This window comes from Symsagittifera roscoffensis, chromosome 10 (genome assembly GCF_963678635.1).
Source record: "Symsagittifera roscoffensis chromosome 10, txSymRosc1.1, whole genome shotgun sequence".
Classification (NCBI taxonomy): domain Eukaryota; kingdom Metazoa; phylum Xenacoelomorpha; order Acoela; family Convolutidae; genus Symsagittifera; species Symsagittifera roscoffensis.
In genome coordinates this window covers 25,532,018-25,548,850 of record NC_087071.1, presented here as the reverse complement: position 1 = coordinate 25,548,850, position 16,833 = coordinate 25,532,018, and the positions used below count along the sequence as shown (strand labels likewise).

The 16,833-nt window shown below is 34.0% G+C and overlaps 1 protein-coding gene across 1 annotated transcript in view; it reads left to right on the top strand.

Annotated features, from left to right (window-relative positions):
- The window catches only part of LOC134855589 (uncharacterized), a 58,778-nt gene that overhangs the window by 37,235 nt on the left and 4,710 nt on the right, over window positions 1–16,833 (top strand). The window contains exons 8-11 of the mRNA XM_063872126.1: window positions 10,469–10,637; window positions 10,835–10,976; window positions 11,260–11,425; window positions 11,731–11,960. Coding sequence (XP_063728196.1) covers window positions 10,469–10,637; window positions 10,835–10,976; window positions 11,260–11,425; window positions 11,731–11,960 — 707 coding nt within the window. The remainder of the gene's footprint in view (window positions 1–10,468; window positions 10,638–10,834; window positions 10,977–11,259; window positions 11,426–11,730; window positions 11,961–16,833) is intronic.

Sequence of the window (16,833 nt, the reverse complement as noted above, 5' to 3'; positions counted from 1 at the left end):
TCTTGTGGTATTATTTTTTCTATCATTTTTCTATTTTTTCTTTCTTTTTGTGGTGTATTTTGATCTAGCTTTTTTGTATTGTTTTTTGTTGTAGTTGATTTTTTATTTTGGTTTTCGAGGTGAATGTCATGTTGTTCCTTTGTTTTATTTTCCGTATGTGGATAATTTTGAATAACTTTTAAACCTGTGAAAGAATATAATTGAGTTAGTTCGCGTAGTGCGTACTCTTTTGGGTAATAAGGTAATAGGTTGTTTCGGTGTTGAACAATTTGTTTTTTGTCTGAGTCGGTAATTTTATATGTGACATCAGTGGGTTTGGCAATTATTTGGTATGGTCCTTTACGAAGGGGTTGTAGTTTTTTAGAGATTCCTTTTTGAGTGTTAAAATTGGGTATTAAAACAAATGTTCCAATTTTTAAATCGGAGGCTGGTGTAAAGCGTGAATTTGTTTGTTCATTAATGTTTTGTCTTTGTAACAACTTTTTTGTTACTTTTTGGTAAATTTCATTGTGTTTTTTATCTCTGTTTAAAATCCATTCGGTGTGTGTACCGGAGGCTAATTTAAGAATTTGTGGGTGATGAAAATGATCTTCATCGTGTGTATGTAAAGGTAAGTTGTAACAAATTGATTCTTTATTCGGTTGACAATAACTTTGTGCATTTTTATGAGAGTTTGCTGTAAACATAATCGGTTTGCGTGGCTTTTGATTAAAAACCATTTCATATGGTGACATTCCTAGAGTTGTCGTGATTTGTGAGTTATATGCTAAGGGAAATAGTTTTACATCTGCTGACCATTCGGTATATCTTGTATCATTTCCATTGATGATACATCTAAGATATTCTTGTAGTGAACGGTTCATACCTTCGACTAAGCCGTTTGTCCAAGGTGCGTGAGATGTACGTGGTTTGTGTTTGATGTTATATAGATGACATAGTGTGATAATTTCATTATTTATGAATTCTTTACCGTTATCTGTAACTAGAATTTCTGGTAGTCCGAATTTGGCTATCCAGTGTTCATATAGTGTTGTGTAGGCATAATAAGCGTTACAATGTGGTACTGGGTTAAGTGCTACATAATGTGTAAACGCGTCAACAATTACCATAATGTAGGAGTTTCCTTCGGATGAGGGTGAAATTGGTCCTTTTGTATCAAATGAAATACGGTGGTTAAAGTACAAACTTTGTCCTTTAAAATCTTATTTTTGTGCTATTTGTTTTTGTTTTGGATAAGGTTTATTTAGCTGACATACTATACAATCATTGCATAGTACTTTTATCCAAATTGGTGCATTTGGAAAATAAAAGTTTTGTATGAAATTTGAATATGTTTTCTCTGATCCAGAGTGTCCTTTAATGTTTTGTGTATGTGAAATATTAAAAGCTATAAGAATCATACTTAGAGGGAGACAGGGAACTGTAGATTCATTTAATTTGTATTCTAGAAGGTCTGTGTTTTCGTTAATTGTTGTATTATTGAATTTTCGAAAATATCGGAGGAGTGTTTTATTTCCTAAAATAGTTGTATCTGCCTTGACGGGTTTAGTTTTATATTTGTGCCATGATTTTAGTTGTCTAATTACTGGGTCAAGATTTTGATATTGTTTGAAAGTATTAATTGTAATTTTATCTGTTGGGGGGAGAAAAATGTTTTCTATTTCTAATTTAGATAAGGGAATTGTATCAAGTGGGTCATGGAGGTCAAATACTTGATTTATTGTGTATTTTGAATCGTTTGTTTGTGGTCCTGATAAATTTATTTTATCAGTTAGGTTTTCTTTTTCAATTAATGGAAAAAGGTCTTTTTTATGCGAGTGTTGTTTTACTCTTTTTTGTTGGGTGTTATTTTTTATCCATTGTGTGTATGGAATTGGTTTGAAAGTTGATGTTCCAAGTAGATCAACTTCGTAGTGATTATTTTGGCAATCTAAATAGAGTGGGAAGTGTTGTAGATTGTTTATCTGTGATTGTTCAACGTCAGTTTTTACTGCATATTTGCATTCTAGTCGGGGTGATGTTTCGTTTTCTGCAAGGTAGAATTTTATATTTTTGGGTACTTCAACTGTAGTTTTACGTGTAAGTAATTCAGGTGGTGTATTTCGACTTAATGTGTCTGGTAATGCAAGATTTTTTCCTGCTGTCCAAACTATATGTAAGTTTGGGAATTTCATTAGAATTAGTTGAAATCTATAAACTCGGTGATTTGGATTAGATTTTTGTGTAAAGAAAAAAATGATTGGTTTGTGATCTGTGAAAAGAACTGTTGGATGTTTTGATCCAAGTATCAGAAATTCATATTCTGTTAGTGTATATATTATAGCTGTACACTCTCTCATTAGAGTTGAGAGTCGTAGCTCTGCTTGAGTGAATAATCGAGAATTTGCTGATATAAGATTCATTTTGTTTGTGCCATTGTGTGATTGTAATAATGCTGCGCCGATGCCAAAATTCGAAGCATCGCACATTGCATAGAATGGTTGATTTGGATCTGGAATTGTATTCGAAATTTGTTCATTTAGGAGTTTTTTAATTTCTTCAAATCGTGCTTGATGTTCTGTGTTCCATTCAAAATTATTTTGTTGTCTAAGTATATTATAAAATGGTCTTAGGTATAATTGCATTTTATAGACATATTTACTTAAAAAATTTAACATTCCAAGGAATTCTTGGATTTTCTTTTTGTTTGTTGGTGGTTGGAGTTTTTGAATAGCATCAATGCGTGATTTTAATGGGGTGATTGTTTTTCTTTCTATATTATGTCCTAAGAATTTAACTCGTGTTAAAAAGAAGTGTGATTTATCGGGGGCGGCCTTCAGATTTTCGTTCTGAAGTATTTTGTGATAATGTTCTAAAAATTTAAACATTTCTTCTTTTGTCTGTGATTGCATAAAAACATCGTCTAAATAAGTGATTGCGTTTTTCTTGAGTATTAGTGGTCTAAAAATTTTGCTCATAAAAGCTGAAAATGCTGCTGGTCCTATGGATATTCCATAGAATAGGCGATTGAATTCATATTGCTGATTTCCAATAACAAATTGTGTTAAGCGTCGCGATTGTTCATCTAGTGGCATTTGATTATATGCACTATTCATATCTGCGGTTGTAAAGTATTTTCCGTTTATTTTTGTTAAAATAACTTGTATTGGTTCAATAGGCCAATTGCATTTTGATTCGTCTATTAGTGAATTAAGGTATCTAGCGTCTAGAACTATTTTTAATGATTCTCCTTTTGCTAGGATGATAACAGGGTTGATAAATGTGTTACCTTTTGGTTGTTCTTCTTTGTTTACCGGTGAGATTATATTGTATTGTTCTAAAATATCAAGTAATCTGTTCACTTTTTCGTGTAAATGAATTGGTACTTTACTTGCTCTTTGTTTTTTGAAAACTGCGTCAGGTTTTAATGGGAGATGTAGTGATGAACTGATTTTGCCAACATCAAATTTAGATGTTGCATAGACTGATAAATATTTTATTAGCTGTTTGGCTAATTTATCAAATTCGTCTTGTGTTATCTGTGAATGTTGGAAGTTAAACATTGCTAAAAACTTCTGTTGAGTCTCTGTGTAGTTACTTATGTTGAATGTAGGTTTGAAATATGGAGTTTTTGTGAAATAATCTGTATTTCTTTTTTCATTACTTATTATATTATTTATGGATAATTCTTCATTAAGAATTGTAGATTGACAAATATCTAATAATTGGAGTATATTATTTACGCGGTATGCTTTTTCATGTATTGGTGATATCGTAGTGTTGGTTTCGCAATAGCCTAAAAGTCCTAAAGGTAATGTTACTTGATAGAGTGTATTGTTGTATACATCTAGAGAAATAATATCTGAATTCGAGTTTTTCAAATATTTTATGGATGAGATTGTGATTTTGAAAAACTTATGGATAGGTTTGAATTCAAACTCTGACATATAGAGTTGTTGTTTGTTTTGTTTTTTATCATATTGGTGAACTTGTTTTATTGAAAAATTATATATGTTTCCTGATAGTGGTTTCAGGTGTTTTCTTTGTTGATTATATATCGGATAAAATTTTGAAAAGAATGGTGGTTGTTTATTTAATCTTTGAAAAAATGTTAGGGATGTGTCTTTTGTTTTTGTGTATTTATCTTTGATTAGTATTTTACTATTCAAAATGTTGATTGTTGGTATATATTTGGAGATAAATGGTATTCCAATGATATTGTGTTTAATATCAGTGATATGGAATATTTGTTTAAATGGTTTATTTAAAATTTTATTTTGTTCTTTTGTTCTTGTGGGGAGAAGAAATAATTGAATTTTTCTATAGTTTACCAATGTTGATCTTTGTGCTGTTGCTAGTTTACTGGAGGTTTCAAGAGGTGTTAGTTTTGGGTGTAATGTTTTTATCTCATTCCATGTGGGAATGTTTATTATGTTTGATTCTGCTCCTGAATCAATTAAAAAATCAATTTCAAGATCTGGTGGTTGAAATTCTTTGCTTCTTGGACTTTCTAAAAAAAATGGTATTGTCCAAATTTTTTCTTTGGGTTGTTCTTTTTGTATATTTTGATAGATGTGATTTGTATTCAAGCATTTTGTTTTATTATTTTCATTGGATTGATTTGTAGTGTTAATTTCGTTAGTTTCTTGTGCCGTTTGTGTAGAATGGATGGGTTCAATATAATAATTGCGAAGGAGTTCTAATTGATTTTCGTATATATGTGATGAAAAAGGTTGTTCATATATAATAGGTTCGTAGTCATTTTCGATTGCTATCATATTTATGGAGGTAGTGTTTTCTGTATCAATTTCTGAATCTGATGATTCACAGTTTATTTGATTTAGTTGTAGTTCGTTATTTCCTGTGTCATCAATACCTGGGGGGTTTGATGTTGTTTCTGGGTTTGATTGTACTTGATTAATTTTTCTTTGATGTTTAGGTGTACTACTTCTGTGGCGATTGTTAGAATTATTATAATGGTTATTATTCCTGTGTGGTGATTGGGAATAATTTCTATAACGATTATTATAACTTGAATGTCGATTTTGTGAATTGTTTCGTGATCTGTTTTGATAATTATTGTTTGGTCTGTTATAGTTTGATCTATTATATGAGTTATTCCTTGATCGATTGTTCGGGTAATTCTGGTTTCGGTTGTTTGAATAACTTCTATTCCGATTATTGGAGTAGTTTCTATTTCTATTGTATGATGAGTTTCGTGATTGATTGTTTGGGTAGTAATTATTTCTTGATTGGGAATTAGATCTAGAAACAAATTGTGTTGTATTTGAATTCGATCTGGAGTAGTTATTTCGACTATTTGGTCTATTGTAATGATTTTGTGACGAATTTTGTGTATTTCTTCGTTCTGGTGATCTTCCTCTATAACTTGAGTTATATGGTGATTGATTTCTCATGTAGTTGGTATTGTTTGGGAGTGGTTTTCCTGAACTGTTGTTGCTGTATACATTTTTGTTCGGTAGATTTTGATCTTTCTTCATGTATTGGTAGAATGATTTATTCGGTTCTTTATATTTTTGAGGTTTGTTTTGATTGTCCTGTTGTTTTTGTCTACATTCAGAAATACTATGTCCGTATCGTCGGCAATATTTACACCATTTTTTGAAAGATGGTTTGCCTTTAAAGTTTGGGTGTTTTTCATAAATATTGAGTATTTCAGTGATTTTTTCAACGAGGTTTGTATCTGAATCCTGTATATTATTGATATTTGTGGTATTTGTTTCAATTGGATTAACGTATTGTAATTTCAGATTTTCTGTTTCTTCAAGTTTCATTGTGATTTCCGCTTGCTCTAGCTTGTCTACTAGTTTTCGAAAATCTAAATCGGGCTCTCGAATTGAGGAGGGATGGGATGCACTCTTTTTTATTGCTATTTTCCTTAATTGAGGTGTTAAGGTCATCATTAAGATTTCTGTCATTTTTGTGTTTTTATAATCGTGTGTATTTAATGAATATGCTTTTCGAACTAGTGTTTCGATACGTACTGCTAATTGTTTGATGGTTTCATTTGGTAATCTGCGAATTTCATTACATAAAACTCTTTGTTGTTGTTTATTTCTTTCGGAGTCAAACATTTTTGAAAATTCTTGTGTAAATCTCTTCCAGTTTGATTTTATTTCTATAGGCAATACTGAAAACCATTTTTGGGCTGCGCCGTCTAGGGTTGTCTGTATCAACGCTGTGCGTCGATGTATCCAGTTTTGATGTAGTGGCGTATTAATTGGTTCAGGTCCTATATTTAAAATTAAATTTGCTGTTACTGCATTTAAATAATCTTCTACAGAATATTCAGGGTCTGTTCCTGTGAATACCATTAATGGTTTGTTTGATGTTATTGATGATCCACCCATAAGGTATGGATTCATTGTCATTTGTAATGATTCTGCTGCATTTGGCATTTGTGAAAAATTAGAAAGTTGATTTTTTGTTATTTCGTGTTGTTGAAGATAATATGGAAGTGGTATTTCATTTTGCATTTGTGTTGGTTGATATGAGTGTGTAATCATTGGGTTTTGTGGCTGAATTGGTTGAAAAGATTGTGTATTAATTGGGTTTTGCATTTGTATTGGTTGTTGATTTTGTGTATCTATCTGATGTGGAGAAAAATTTCTATGATGTGTATATGGTTTCTGCACTCCTTGTCCGTGATATTCTTGGGTATATGGTGCAAATATATCTGGTTGTAAATGATCATCATCTGAGGATAGGTAATCCGTTTGATGAGGTGCTTGTTTATTATTTTTATTCTGTTGAAAGAATGGGTAATTTTCACTATGATCCTGTGGAGGATGTGGATTAGCTTGAAAATTTACTGAATTGGTTGTTGCCATTGGATTATTCCAATATCGAGATCTGATTTGATTATTATTGTTATTTCGTGGAGGATAGTTTGTTTTTGATGAATGTGTATAATTATAATTATGTTCCGCAAAATTGTTTCTTGTGAATGTTCTGCGTGTTTTTGACGGTATTGTCATGGGTCTATATGTTTGGTAATCCATTTGTGAATATTTTGGAACAACCGAAGGTTTAACGGTTGATTGTAAGGTTACCTGTGCTAGCGAAGTGTTTGTATTTCTTGGTGTTGTTAAATTTGGACGTATTGGTGAAATACTTTGTTCTGTAGTTGTTGTTGTTTGGACAATTTCTTCATTTATGATGTGTGATGGTGTCTGAATATCTTGTTGAGTGAGATTTCTAGTTCCATTAAGGTTTTCATTGTGTATAACGGTCGAATTTAAACTGTTATTTCGAGTATCAGGTAAAAATGTATTGTAGTTTAATGGTGTTGCGTCAATGGTTAATGGTACTACTCTTACATAATCTCTTATATAAGATATTGTACTTATTGCTTGGCTTGCAATTGATTGTGGGATATTTATAAATGCATAATGAGACCATTCGGGGTCCCAAACGTAGTCTGACTGTTCTGTGATGGCGGTATCATCGTTTGAATTTTGAGGTCTAAAAATTTTTCTTGCTTGTGAAATTAAATCTATATTATGTGTGAAATAATCTATTATAAACCATGCCAAAATTTTTTGTAAATCATGTTTTGTATGTTGTGAAACATCATCTTTGGTGAAATTTTCTTTAATTGTATGTAGAAAAGTTGAAAATAGTGTGATTTCATGTCGTACCTTTATATGTTTGGATGTCTCTGTCGGTGAGACATTTGAGATTGGGATTTCGTTTTCTAATATTGAGATATAACTATATATTATTGCAAAAACTTCATTAGTAAATATGGAGTTTGCTCTTTGTGAGTTATGATATTGTATGCTTTTTATATATTCTGAGAATACTTTTGAAAATTCTAAATCAAGGTCGTCTGTTTGAATTACATATTTGCGGTGATTCGCGTTTGGTGAGGTGAATTCTATGGTGTAGATTCCGTAGTGTTGTGTCAGATTACATATATCTTTCAGATAGTGATCAATAATTTGTCTTTTGATCTTTACATCGGGGAACTCTGCTTTACATGGGCTGATTCCGGGTTCAAATAAATTTAGTAGTAAATTCTTGCAAAGTATATGCTGTCCTCTATCAGTGGGTGCATCTACAAGGAAGGGGAAGATATCGTCATCATCTGGATTATCTTCACTTGGAGTGTGTGTTTGGCTCATTTTTTTGTTTAATGACTGTTAATAGGTAATTATCGATGTGTCTAATTGGTTGATTCCAGTTGTATAAATGTACTGGTTTGTGTTTATATTGCTTTTCGTCTAAATTGCTGGCTTCTAAATTGAGTTCGTCTAAATTGCTGGCTTCTGATTCTGAAAATGCGTTTCTATTTTTGGAAAATCTTTTTCGTGTTATTTGTCTTTGTTTAGTTATTATTTTTCTTTTTAGTGTTTGTCGTTTTGTTCTAATATATCCAACTGTTTGTGTGTGAGGTGTGATTACAAGGTCGTATTTTTTGTTTTCTATTTCACAGTTGTGCAAAACGATTGTTTGTTTGTTTCCTAGATTTTTAAATGACATAAGGTTTAGGATGACGGATGCAAAAAGTTGTTAGATGATTTCTATTTTCTTAAATTGTTAGTCCTTACGATTTTTTGGTTAGCTTAACCTGGGTCTATTTGTTCAGGGTTGGAGAGAAAAGTATATCGATTCCGAAGAAGGATTTGTACTTTCTCGTGGCTAGTATAAGCTAAGGTGTTAACTTACTTAATCTTACTTAAGGGTAGTGATTGTGTTCAAGGGTTGGAGAATAGTAAATCGAGGTTCAGGTATAATTAGAACGCGAGTAGTTCGTTAGATACTATTTTAAACTTACTAAGTCTAAGATTTATCCTGGGTCTTGATAAGAGGAGGGTTCAAGTGAAGGATGAATAACCGAAGTTCTTCACTGTTTATCCTAATTTGAATGATTAGTTTTGTTGAAAAATTTCTATTAGTCTTGGGTTTTTTGAAAGGGTTGGATAGTGAATCGACGTTTGAGGTCGTTAGACACTAGCTAAGTGGGTGGGGGAGAACAAAATTGTTCTTTTTGATCCAAGGATAGGCCTTGATGATCAAGTTTAAATTTAATTAAATAGAAAATGAATTAAGATCCAAGGATAGCCTTGATGATCCGATTTTAAAATTAAGTGAATTTAAGTTTAAAATGGTTTAAATTTGTTTAAGAAAAAGATTTAGTGTTTTAATGATATTAGTGAGTTTATGATTGCTGTTATTTTTTAGGTGATGAAGCTGGGACAACTGATGATTATATGATTACTAACAGTTTATTGTCATGCTACTAATTTTTGTTTTGATTTTCAATAAATTTTTTCCAAATATGTTTTATAGAATACTGCAGAATTTTAGGAGAACGATCTGAGATCTTTTTATCAATCGTTATTGTATATTACTATTTTGTTTAGCGCCTGAAATGATCATGAAGATTGACTTCAAGATTTAAGTTTGCAAATGAAAATCTAAATTCATTGCTAATAAGATTCTAAATATAAAAGTTTGTGTTGGCTTTTGCCGTACTATCATATAACTATTCGGTAAGTTTCTACTTTGTCGTATGTCGTCTCTGGTTCGAGGTCTCCTTCCAATTCCGGGTAGTTCTCTTATCGTTCGGAATATTGGCTTTGATCTATTGAGTCGTAGAGACATTTCGATTAAATTATCGTCGTGTAACATTTTAAAAATGTTTTGTCTAATTTCTAATCTATTTTTGGTTAATTCTAAGCTATTAAGGTCTTGTTCGAGACTTATGGTCGCACCAGATGAGTTATAACCGAGGTGGTTAACTCATAGAGTAATTTCGGATAGGGTACACCGTCTGCTCGTCACGCTATCTTATTTTCGGCCGGATAGATTCGTGCAACTTCTTAGTTTAATACCGATCCTAATCTTACTCTTATACTATCTAGTCTCAGGGTGTTTAACTAGTCTCTGCTAGGCTCAATAGATCTAGGGTATACTGGTTTATTGCGGCTGCTGAAGTCTTCTTGGAGAGTCAACTAATTTCTAAGTTAAATTCAAATCTCTCTGGTGCTGAAATTACAAGTAATTCCAGCACTTACAAATAAGTGGGTTGTTAGTTAGATGGATCATGATTGGTTAATATTAAATACTTTACAGTGGTAAAATATCTAATTTATCCAATCATAAAATGTAGTTTAGATCAGGTTCCAATGGGGTCTTTATAATGACTTGGGAGAGCTCAGAAAATCGATTCGGTCGACCTAAAAAAAAAGGTAGACAAAATTTTTTAAATTTTTTTGAAAATCCACCCCCCCCCCCCCTCGAGAAACTCCTAGATCCGCCTCTGACTTCAGCACTCTTCTCCTATTTTTTTATATAAATAATCCGAAGTGCAAAAGAACATGAGTTTCTTTTTTCTTAAGAAATGGATCATTTTGGGCTGACTAAAAAACAGCACTTTGTATCATTTGTAAAAAAAATTATCAGAATTATGTTTGGCATGCAAAAGATAGACATAGTTTCAACATTATTCCCTGTTTTCCAGAGTACACTTCCGATAACTCACTCGGAGCGGATGAACAACCCCCGAACAAACCCGACTTGGCAGGCATCCCAGCCAGACTTCCAAGACCCTTCCTTACTGCAAAAGTCCCGAATTACTCTCACTCACAGTCGGGAATTTGAAATGTGTTGCGCTGAGGAGGAAATAAGAGGTAAAAACTTGGACCATGTGAAAAAATACACTTGTTGTCACGTAAAAAATGGACCGAATGGTGCCCAATCAGGAGCCCAATATTTAGAAAATTGGGCTCATGGAACCAATTTCGACCCGGACCCCGCGGTATTCACGCTAAATTGGCTGATATATAAAAAAGATGAGCATTTAAGTCAAAAATTGGTCTATTCTCAGGAGAGATGCAGATAGCAGTGGCTTACTCGGATGAGACGCAGGAGCTGGTGGTGGACATAATACAGGCCAAGGGCTTGAGTCCCCCCTCCTCCAAGATGACTGCAGACCCATTCGTCAAGGTCTATTTACTACCCGACAGATGGTAAGCATGGCCGATACATTACGCGACCATGGTCGGGGAAAGATAAGCATTTAGCAATTATATTTCAAAAATGGTTTTTGGGAATAATTTTTGTAAAATGAAAAGAAAACTGTTTTATTGGTCGTTGGTTTTAATTTTTGATTTTTTTTTCAATAAATCAGTTATTATGATTTTGTATTTCTCCATTTAAGAGTGGAACCATTTTATTAGTTTTTTCTATGAACTTGGTTTGTGTTCATTTTACTATTCTGCTTCTTTGTTAATGCTCCTTTTCTTATTTTAGCCCTGAGAACAAGCGTCGAATCCGGTACACCCGTGCCACTCTACACCCCTTCTGGAATCAGAGCATCGAGTACGGATTCCTGCCCCGGAACCACCTGCCCAGGAAGTACCTGGAACTGACGGTGTGGGACTACGACAAACAGAGGACAAACACTTTCCTGGGAGAGGTTGGGGGGAACACTTTATATTTTTGAAATTAGGCGATTATCCGTCATCGTAATCTGTTTTTTTTACAAACTATTCAAAAAACCACGCCATGAAATTTATTTTGAGACGTCAGTGTTCTTATCTTTAGAAAGATATTAACGATATGAAAAAGTTATTGATGAGCGATGGTGAACCGGCTAATTTATCATCTTCTAAGGGCCAGGCGACATTTCCCAACACAGGAAAATAGCCACAACACCTTGTTTGAAGGATCTGAAAGTCTCAAGGTCACTACTGCTATGGATATTGAACCCTTTGTTTGCAGGTGATAGTAGATTTAGGCGACTACACAGTGTTGGACGGTCGAGCGAGATGGTACCTGCTAACAGAACACACAGACAGTCCAGACGCCTATCTGGATAGAGTGCACTTGATGCAGCAGCACAGACTCACTGGAGCAGGGCCAGGGGTCAAAGGTCAACCGGGGTCAAGTGGAGGAGGACAAGGTGGGGTGGTGAGGAAAGCGAGGTCGCAGTCTGAGTTGGAAAAGAACAGGTAAATGTAAATAATGGGATGAACAGATTTTTTGAATGTCATTGAACTGTGGAGCTTAAATTGTGAAAACTCAGTAAACAACTCAGGATCTGATGTCTTAGAAAAACTCACAATTTGAAAATTTGTTAGTGAATTTAAAAAAAAAGAGTTTCCATTTTTAGATTTTGTTGTGATCTTACATCAGGTTTTGCAATTGTTGCAAAACATACTTAGTTAATTAACCGGTCACTCATATATGACCTTCATGAGCCATTCTCTCCGGCGGAGAGAATGATCTCTCATTGTTTTAATATTTTAACTTATCGACTAATTCATCTTAATTCTTATTCTTTTTATTAGTTTTAACCTAGAATTAGCTACAACAAAGTAATATTTTATCATGGCGCAGTCATCTAACGAATCTAACTTGAGAGGAATACCTCCTTTTTGGCAAAACCATACGGTAGACCCACCCATCCCTTGGGAAGACTGGAGTGATCTGTTTCAATTAGCTATAATTGCTAAGGAAAACATAGATATAGAAAATTTACTCAATCCGTCGGAGAGACATCACCCACTACCTCCAAATTTGGAAAACTCAACGGACGGTGAAACAGATACTCAAAGACGCTCGAGATTGGAGAGAAATTCCCAAGAACAAAGACGATATGACGAAGAAGAAACAGCATCGATAAAAACCGAAACCAAGAAATTCAACGGAATGCGAATCGAAGAAGCAGACAAGAAATTACGTTCGGTTTTATATCTGGCACTGGGAAATGAAGGAAAAAGGATCTTCGGACAAAAATTTACCAAGGTGAAAGTCCTACAAATTTCTTTTAAGGAATTCTGGGAGTTCTTAGCGATCGCTTTCGTAAGAAAAACAAATGTCACATTTGAACGACATAAACTGTTAAATAGAAAACAACGAGATAGAGAATCCCTCGAACAATTTTGGGGTGCCTTAGCTGAAATGGCGAAAAAGTGCGACATAATCGCAGGAGAAGAAGAGTGGATAAGGGATATTTTCATAAATAATATGAAAAACTACGACATCCAAAGGAAATTGTTAACAGAAACCCTCCCTCCACGCGAAGCACTAAATGTAGCACTCATAGACGAAAAAGGAATTTTAAATGACTTGAAGTTAGCCAATAATTTTAAATCCAACGGATCATCCGTACACAAACCAAGCAACCACTTTAACGTCAAAAGAGAACCAACCCTTAACATCGAAAGGAGTAACAACTGTATGAAGTGTGGCGGATTATTCTCAAAAGGTCACTTAGCAGTTTGCCCAGCAAAGGACACGACTTGTACTTCATGTAAATTCAAAGGACATTTCACCAGACTTTGTAGATCTCGTCGCAAAAATGTAAACATTGTAAATACCCAAATTGTAGATAATACAGATTTTAATCCGTCGGATATTCAGGATGTAAATACTGACCTCATGGATAGAGAATGTTGTGGCGTCATAAACGCATGGTCAGAATCTGGACAAAGCGAAAACGACGATTATTCTGTACTAATTGTAACTACGATTTTTGATAACGATGGAAAAGAATTGAAAAAACTATTGAACATTGGACTCGGAAAAGAAAACCAAGTAATTTTAAACATTCAAGTGGATTCAGCTAGCCCGGTAAGCTTCCTTAAGAAAAACGTACTTCACGAATTAAAGTTACGAGACCCCTACTTGAAAATTTATCCAGTGGATAAGTCAACTAGAGACCTATACTGTGGATTCACAGATAATGCCATAAACATCACTGGAAAGGTGAAGCCTCCGATATTTTCAAATGGTTGGTCAGACAACGACTGTCAATTCTTTCTAACCGAGGGACACGAGAGAAATATCTTAGGAAACGACAACCTTCCAAAAGTGGGGATAGAAGTCTCTCAGAAACACTTCCCACACTTTCAGACTAACAAGCAGTGTAAGTCAATAAATTCCATCTCTCAAACAAACCAAGATAGGGAAATTTTGAATATAACAAAATCATTCAAAAATTTATTCCTTCGGATTGGAAAAATTAAAAATCAGATGAAAATCACCCACTTCCATGAACCCTTAAAACCAATCCAACTAAAGGGAAGACGAGTCCCCCTTCACTTACTGGACGCGGTAAAGACAGAACTCAATAGACTAAAAGCGGAAGGACATATTAAAAAATTAGAAAACTGCGATGAAGACAGATTCATTAGCCCAATAGTCATCACTTGTAAAAAAGATAAATCCATCAAATTAGCCTTAGATTCCAAGTTCATAAACAAACAGATTTACAAGAACAAATATCAAATGCCAAACATCCACGAACTGGTAGACAATGTCGCGGCACAAATTACTAATGATTCCGTTGGAGAAGTGTGGTTTACTAACTTAGACTTAAAAAACGCGTACAGCCAATTAGCACTAGATAAATTCACTAGTAACCAATGTAACTTCAGTATCGTGGGTGGTGATATTACGGGTACTTACCAATTTTTAACTGATTTTTACGGCTTAGGGGATATGCCTAACGAATTTCAAAGAGTAATGGACTCTACATTAGGTTCAATCCCATTTACTAACTGTTACTTGGACGACATTTTAATCTCTTCCAAAGGATCATTCTTAGACCACAAGAATATTGTATTAAAAATTTTATCGACCCTCGACGAATACAATTTCGCGGTGAAATGGTCAAAATGTAAATTCTTTCAAAAAGAAATAGAATGGTTGGGAGTCAAAATCTCTAAATCAGGTATTACCCCATTATTCGACAAATCGAAAGCCATAAAAGATCTACCTATTCCGAAGAATTTGAAAGAACTACGATCATTTTTTGGTTCTATAAACCAATACATTAAATTCGTCCCAAACTTAGCATCCTTAGGAAGCCCACTCCGACCGCTTCTAAATAAGAAATCAATATTCCAATGGAACGATGACCATACAAAAGCGTTTGAAAAAATTAAAGAAGAAATCGTAAACCTAACAGAGAATACCCATTTTGACGTGAAACGTAAAACTAGAGTAAAAACAGACGCGTCACATAATGGACTCGGAGCTTCGCTTGAACAACTCCATGGGAACGATTGGAAAACAATCTCGTTTGCTTCACGCTTTTTAAACCCTCACGAGTCTAAATATTCTACGAACGAGCTCGAACTACTAGGGGTTGTATGGGCCGTTGAACATTATAAGAATTACCTTTACGGATCAGATTTCGAAGCAATTACTGATCACAAAGCTTTATTATCCGCTTTATCACCAAACCACGGTAATAAAACTTACCACAGTAGACTAACAAGATGGGTAGACAGATTATTACCTTTTAATTTCTCTATCAAACATATCGCAGGAAAAGACATGGGTTTCACTGACCTTATTTCTAGAATTCCATCAGGAAAAGTTCTTCCAATATCACATTACGATGAAGAATTCGTAGTAGCAAACATTAATAAGATTGATAAATCATTAAATCCGTCGGAGAAAATAAGAACTACATACTCAGCCATTGGTTTTAATCTGGAAAATTCCGATTACGCTTTATTACGTAATTACCTAATAGCAGCAGTGTTAAAACTCATTAACTCGTCTTTTCCAATTTGCTCATTTAATCACAAAAGAACAGAATTTTGTACTTCAAATTGCATTCCAACGGATTATTCTAATACAAATACATTAATTTTTTCCATTTCTAATTCCGCATTTCTTTATTTTTTAATCTCTAATTGTAGTTTAATTAATTCACCTGTAGATAAAAAAACTGTAGATACTGTTAATATGAATAATAAGAATATTGTAATTAATCCCACCACTTCCGGTATTTCCGTAGATTAAGACTTTCAACTTTTACCAGACCACGCTAATCTAGTTAAAAAATACCGCGAAAACTTGAAGTTGCCGGATCGACCCTTGGATTTAAATATTTTATTTAACGCCAAGTTAGTAGCTCTATTAAGCTAATTGTTAAGCCCAATTGTTAAAGCACTTCAAAATAAGGTGGAGAAGATTAATGCAGATTCTCCGTATTTCAAACATTTTACCCGAGACCTGCACGAATCCGACGGATTGCTCTATATGGAAGGTAAACTCGTTATTCCATTCACTTTACGAAGCGCGATGATGAAGACCCTCCACGAAACACATCCAGGTCAATTTGGAATGAAATACTTGGCTCAATACATCTGGTGGCCTCATATTAACAGGCAAATCTACTTTCACGGGATAAATTGCTCAGAATGTACATCGGCGGGTAAGAATTTGAAAACTGTCATTCCTAAGTCACAAATTAGTGAACTTCCTCCACTATCGGAACCGAACGAAGAACTTAATTTAGATTTCGCGGGTCCTTTGGATTCTTACTGGGGGCCAAAGAAATACATTTTACTTTGTATCGACAGATTTTCTAAATTCCCGTCGGCAAAAATTACATCGTCTACTTCTTCAAAAACAGTTGTAGAATTTTTACAAGACTACATATTCTTACACGGGATACCTTATTCTATAAGGGTAGATCACGCTACTTGCTTTACAAGTCAAGACTTCAAATCATTCTGCGGTTCCAACAACATCAAAATAATCTTTTGTACAGTAGGCGACCACCGTTCCAACGGATTAGTTGAAAAATTAGTACACACTGTGAAAATCAAACTCCTGGCTATTTCAAAAGAACATCACAAAAGCACACTGCAGAGTGCCGTTTCAAAAATCATCTGGAATCTACGTTCTACCTATCAATCAAAAATTAAATGTTCACCCTTCGAAATCCACTATAACAGAAAACCAAATACTATTTGGAAACAACTAGCCTCTGTTAAACCCTCCTTTGGAATTTTAGACAAAGGGAAATCAATTCTGTCTAAGGAACGAGCTAAGGATTGGAATGCGGACGACAGACTAGAA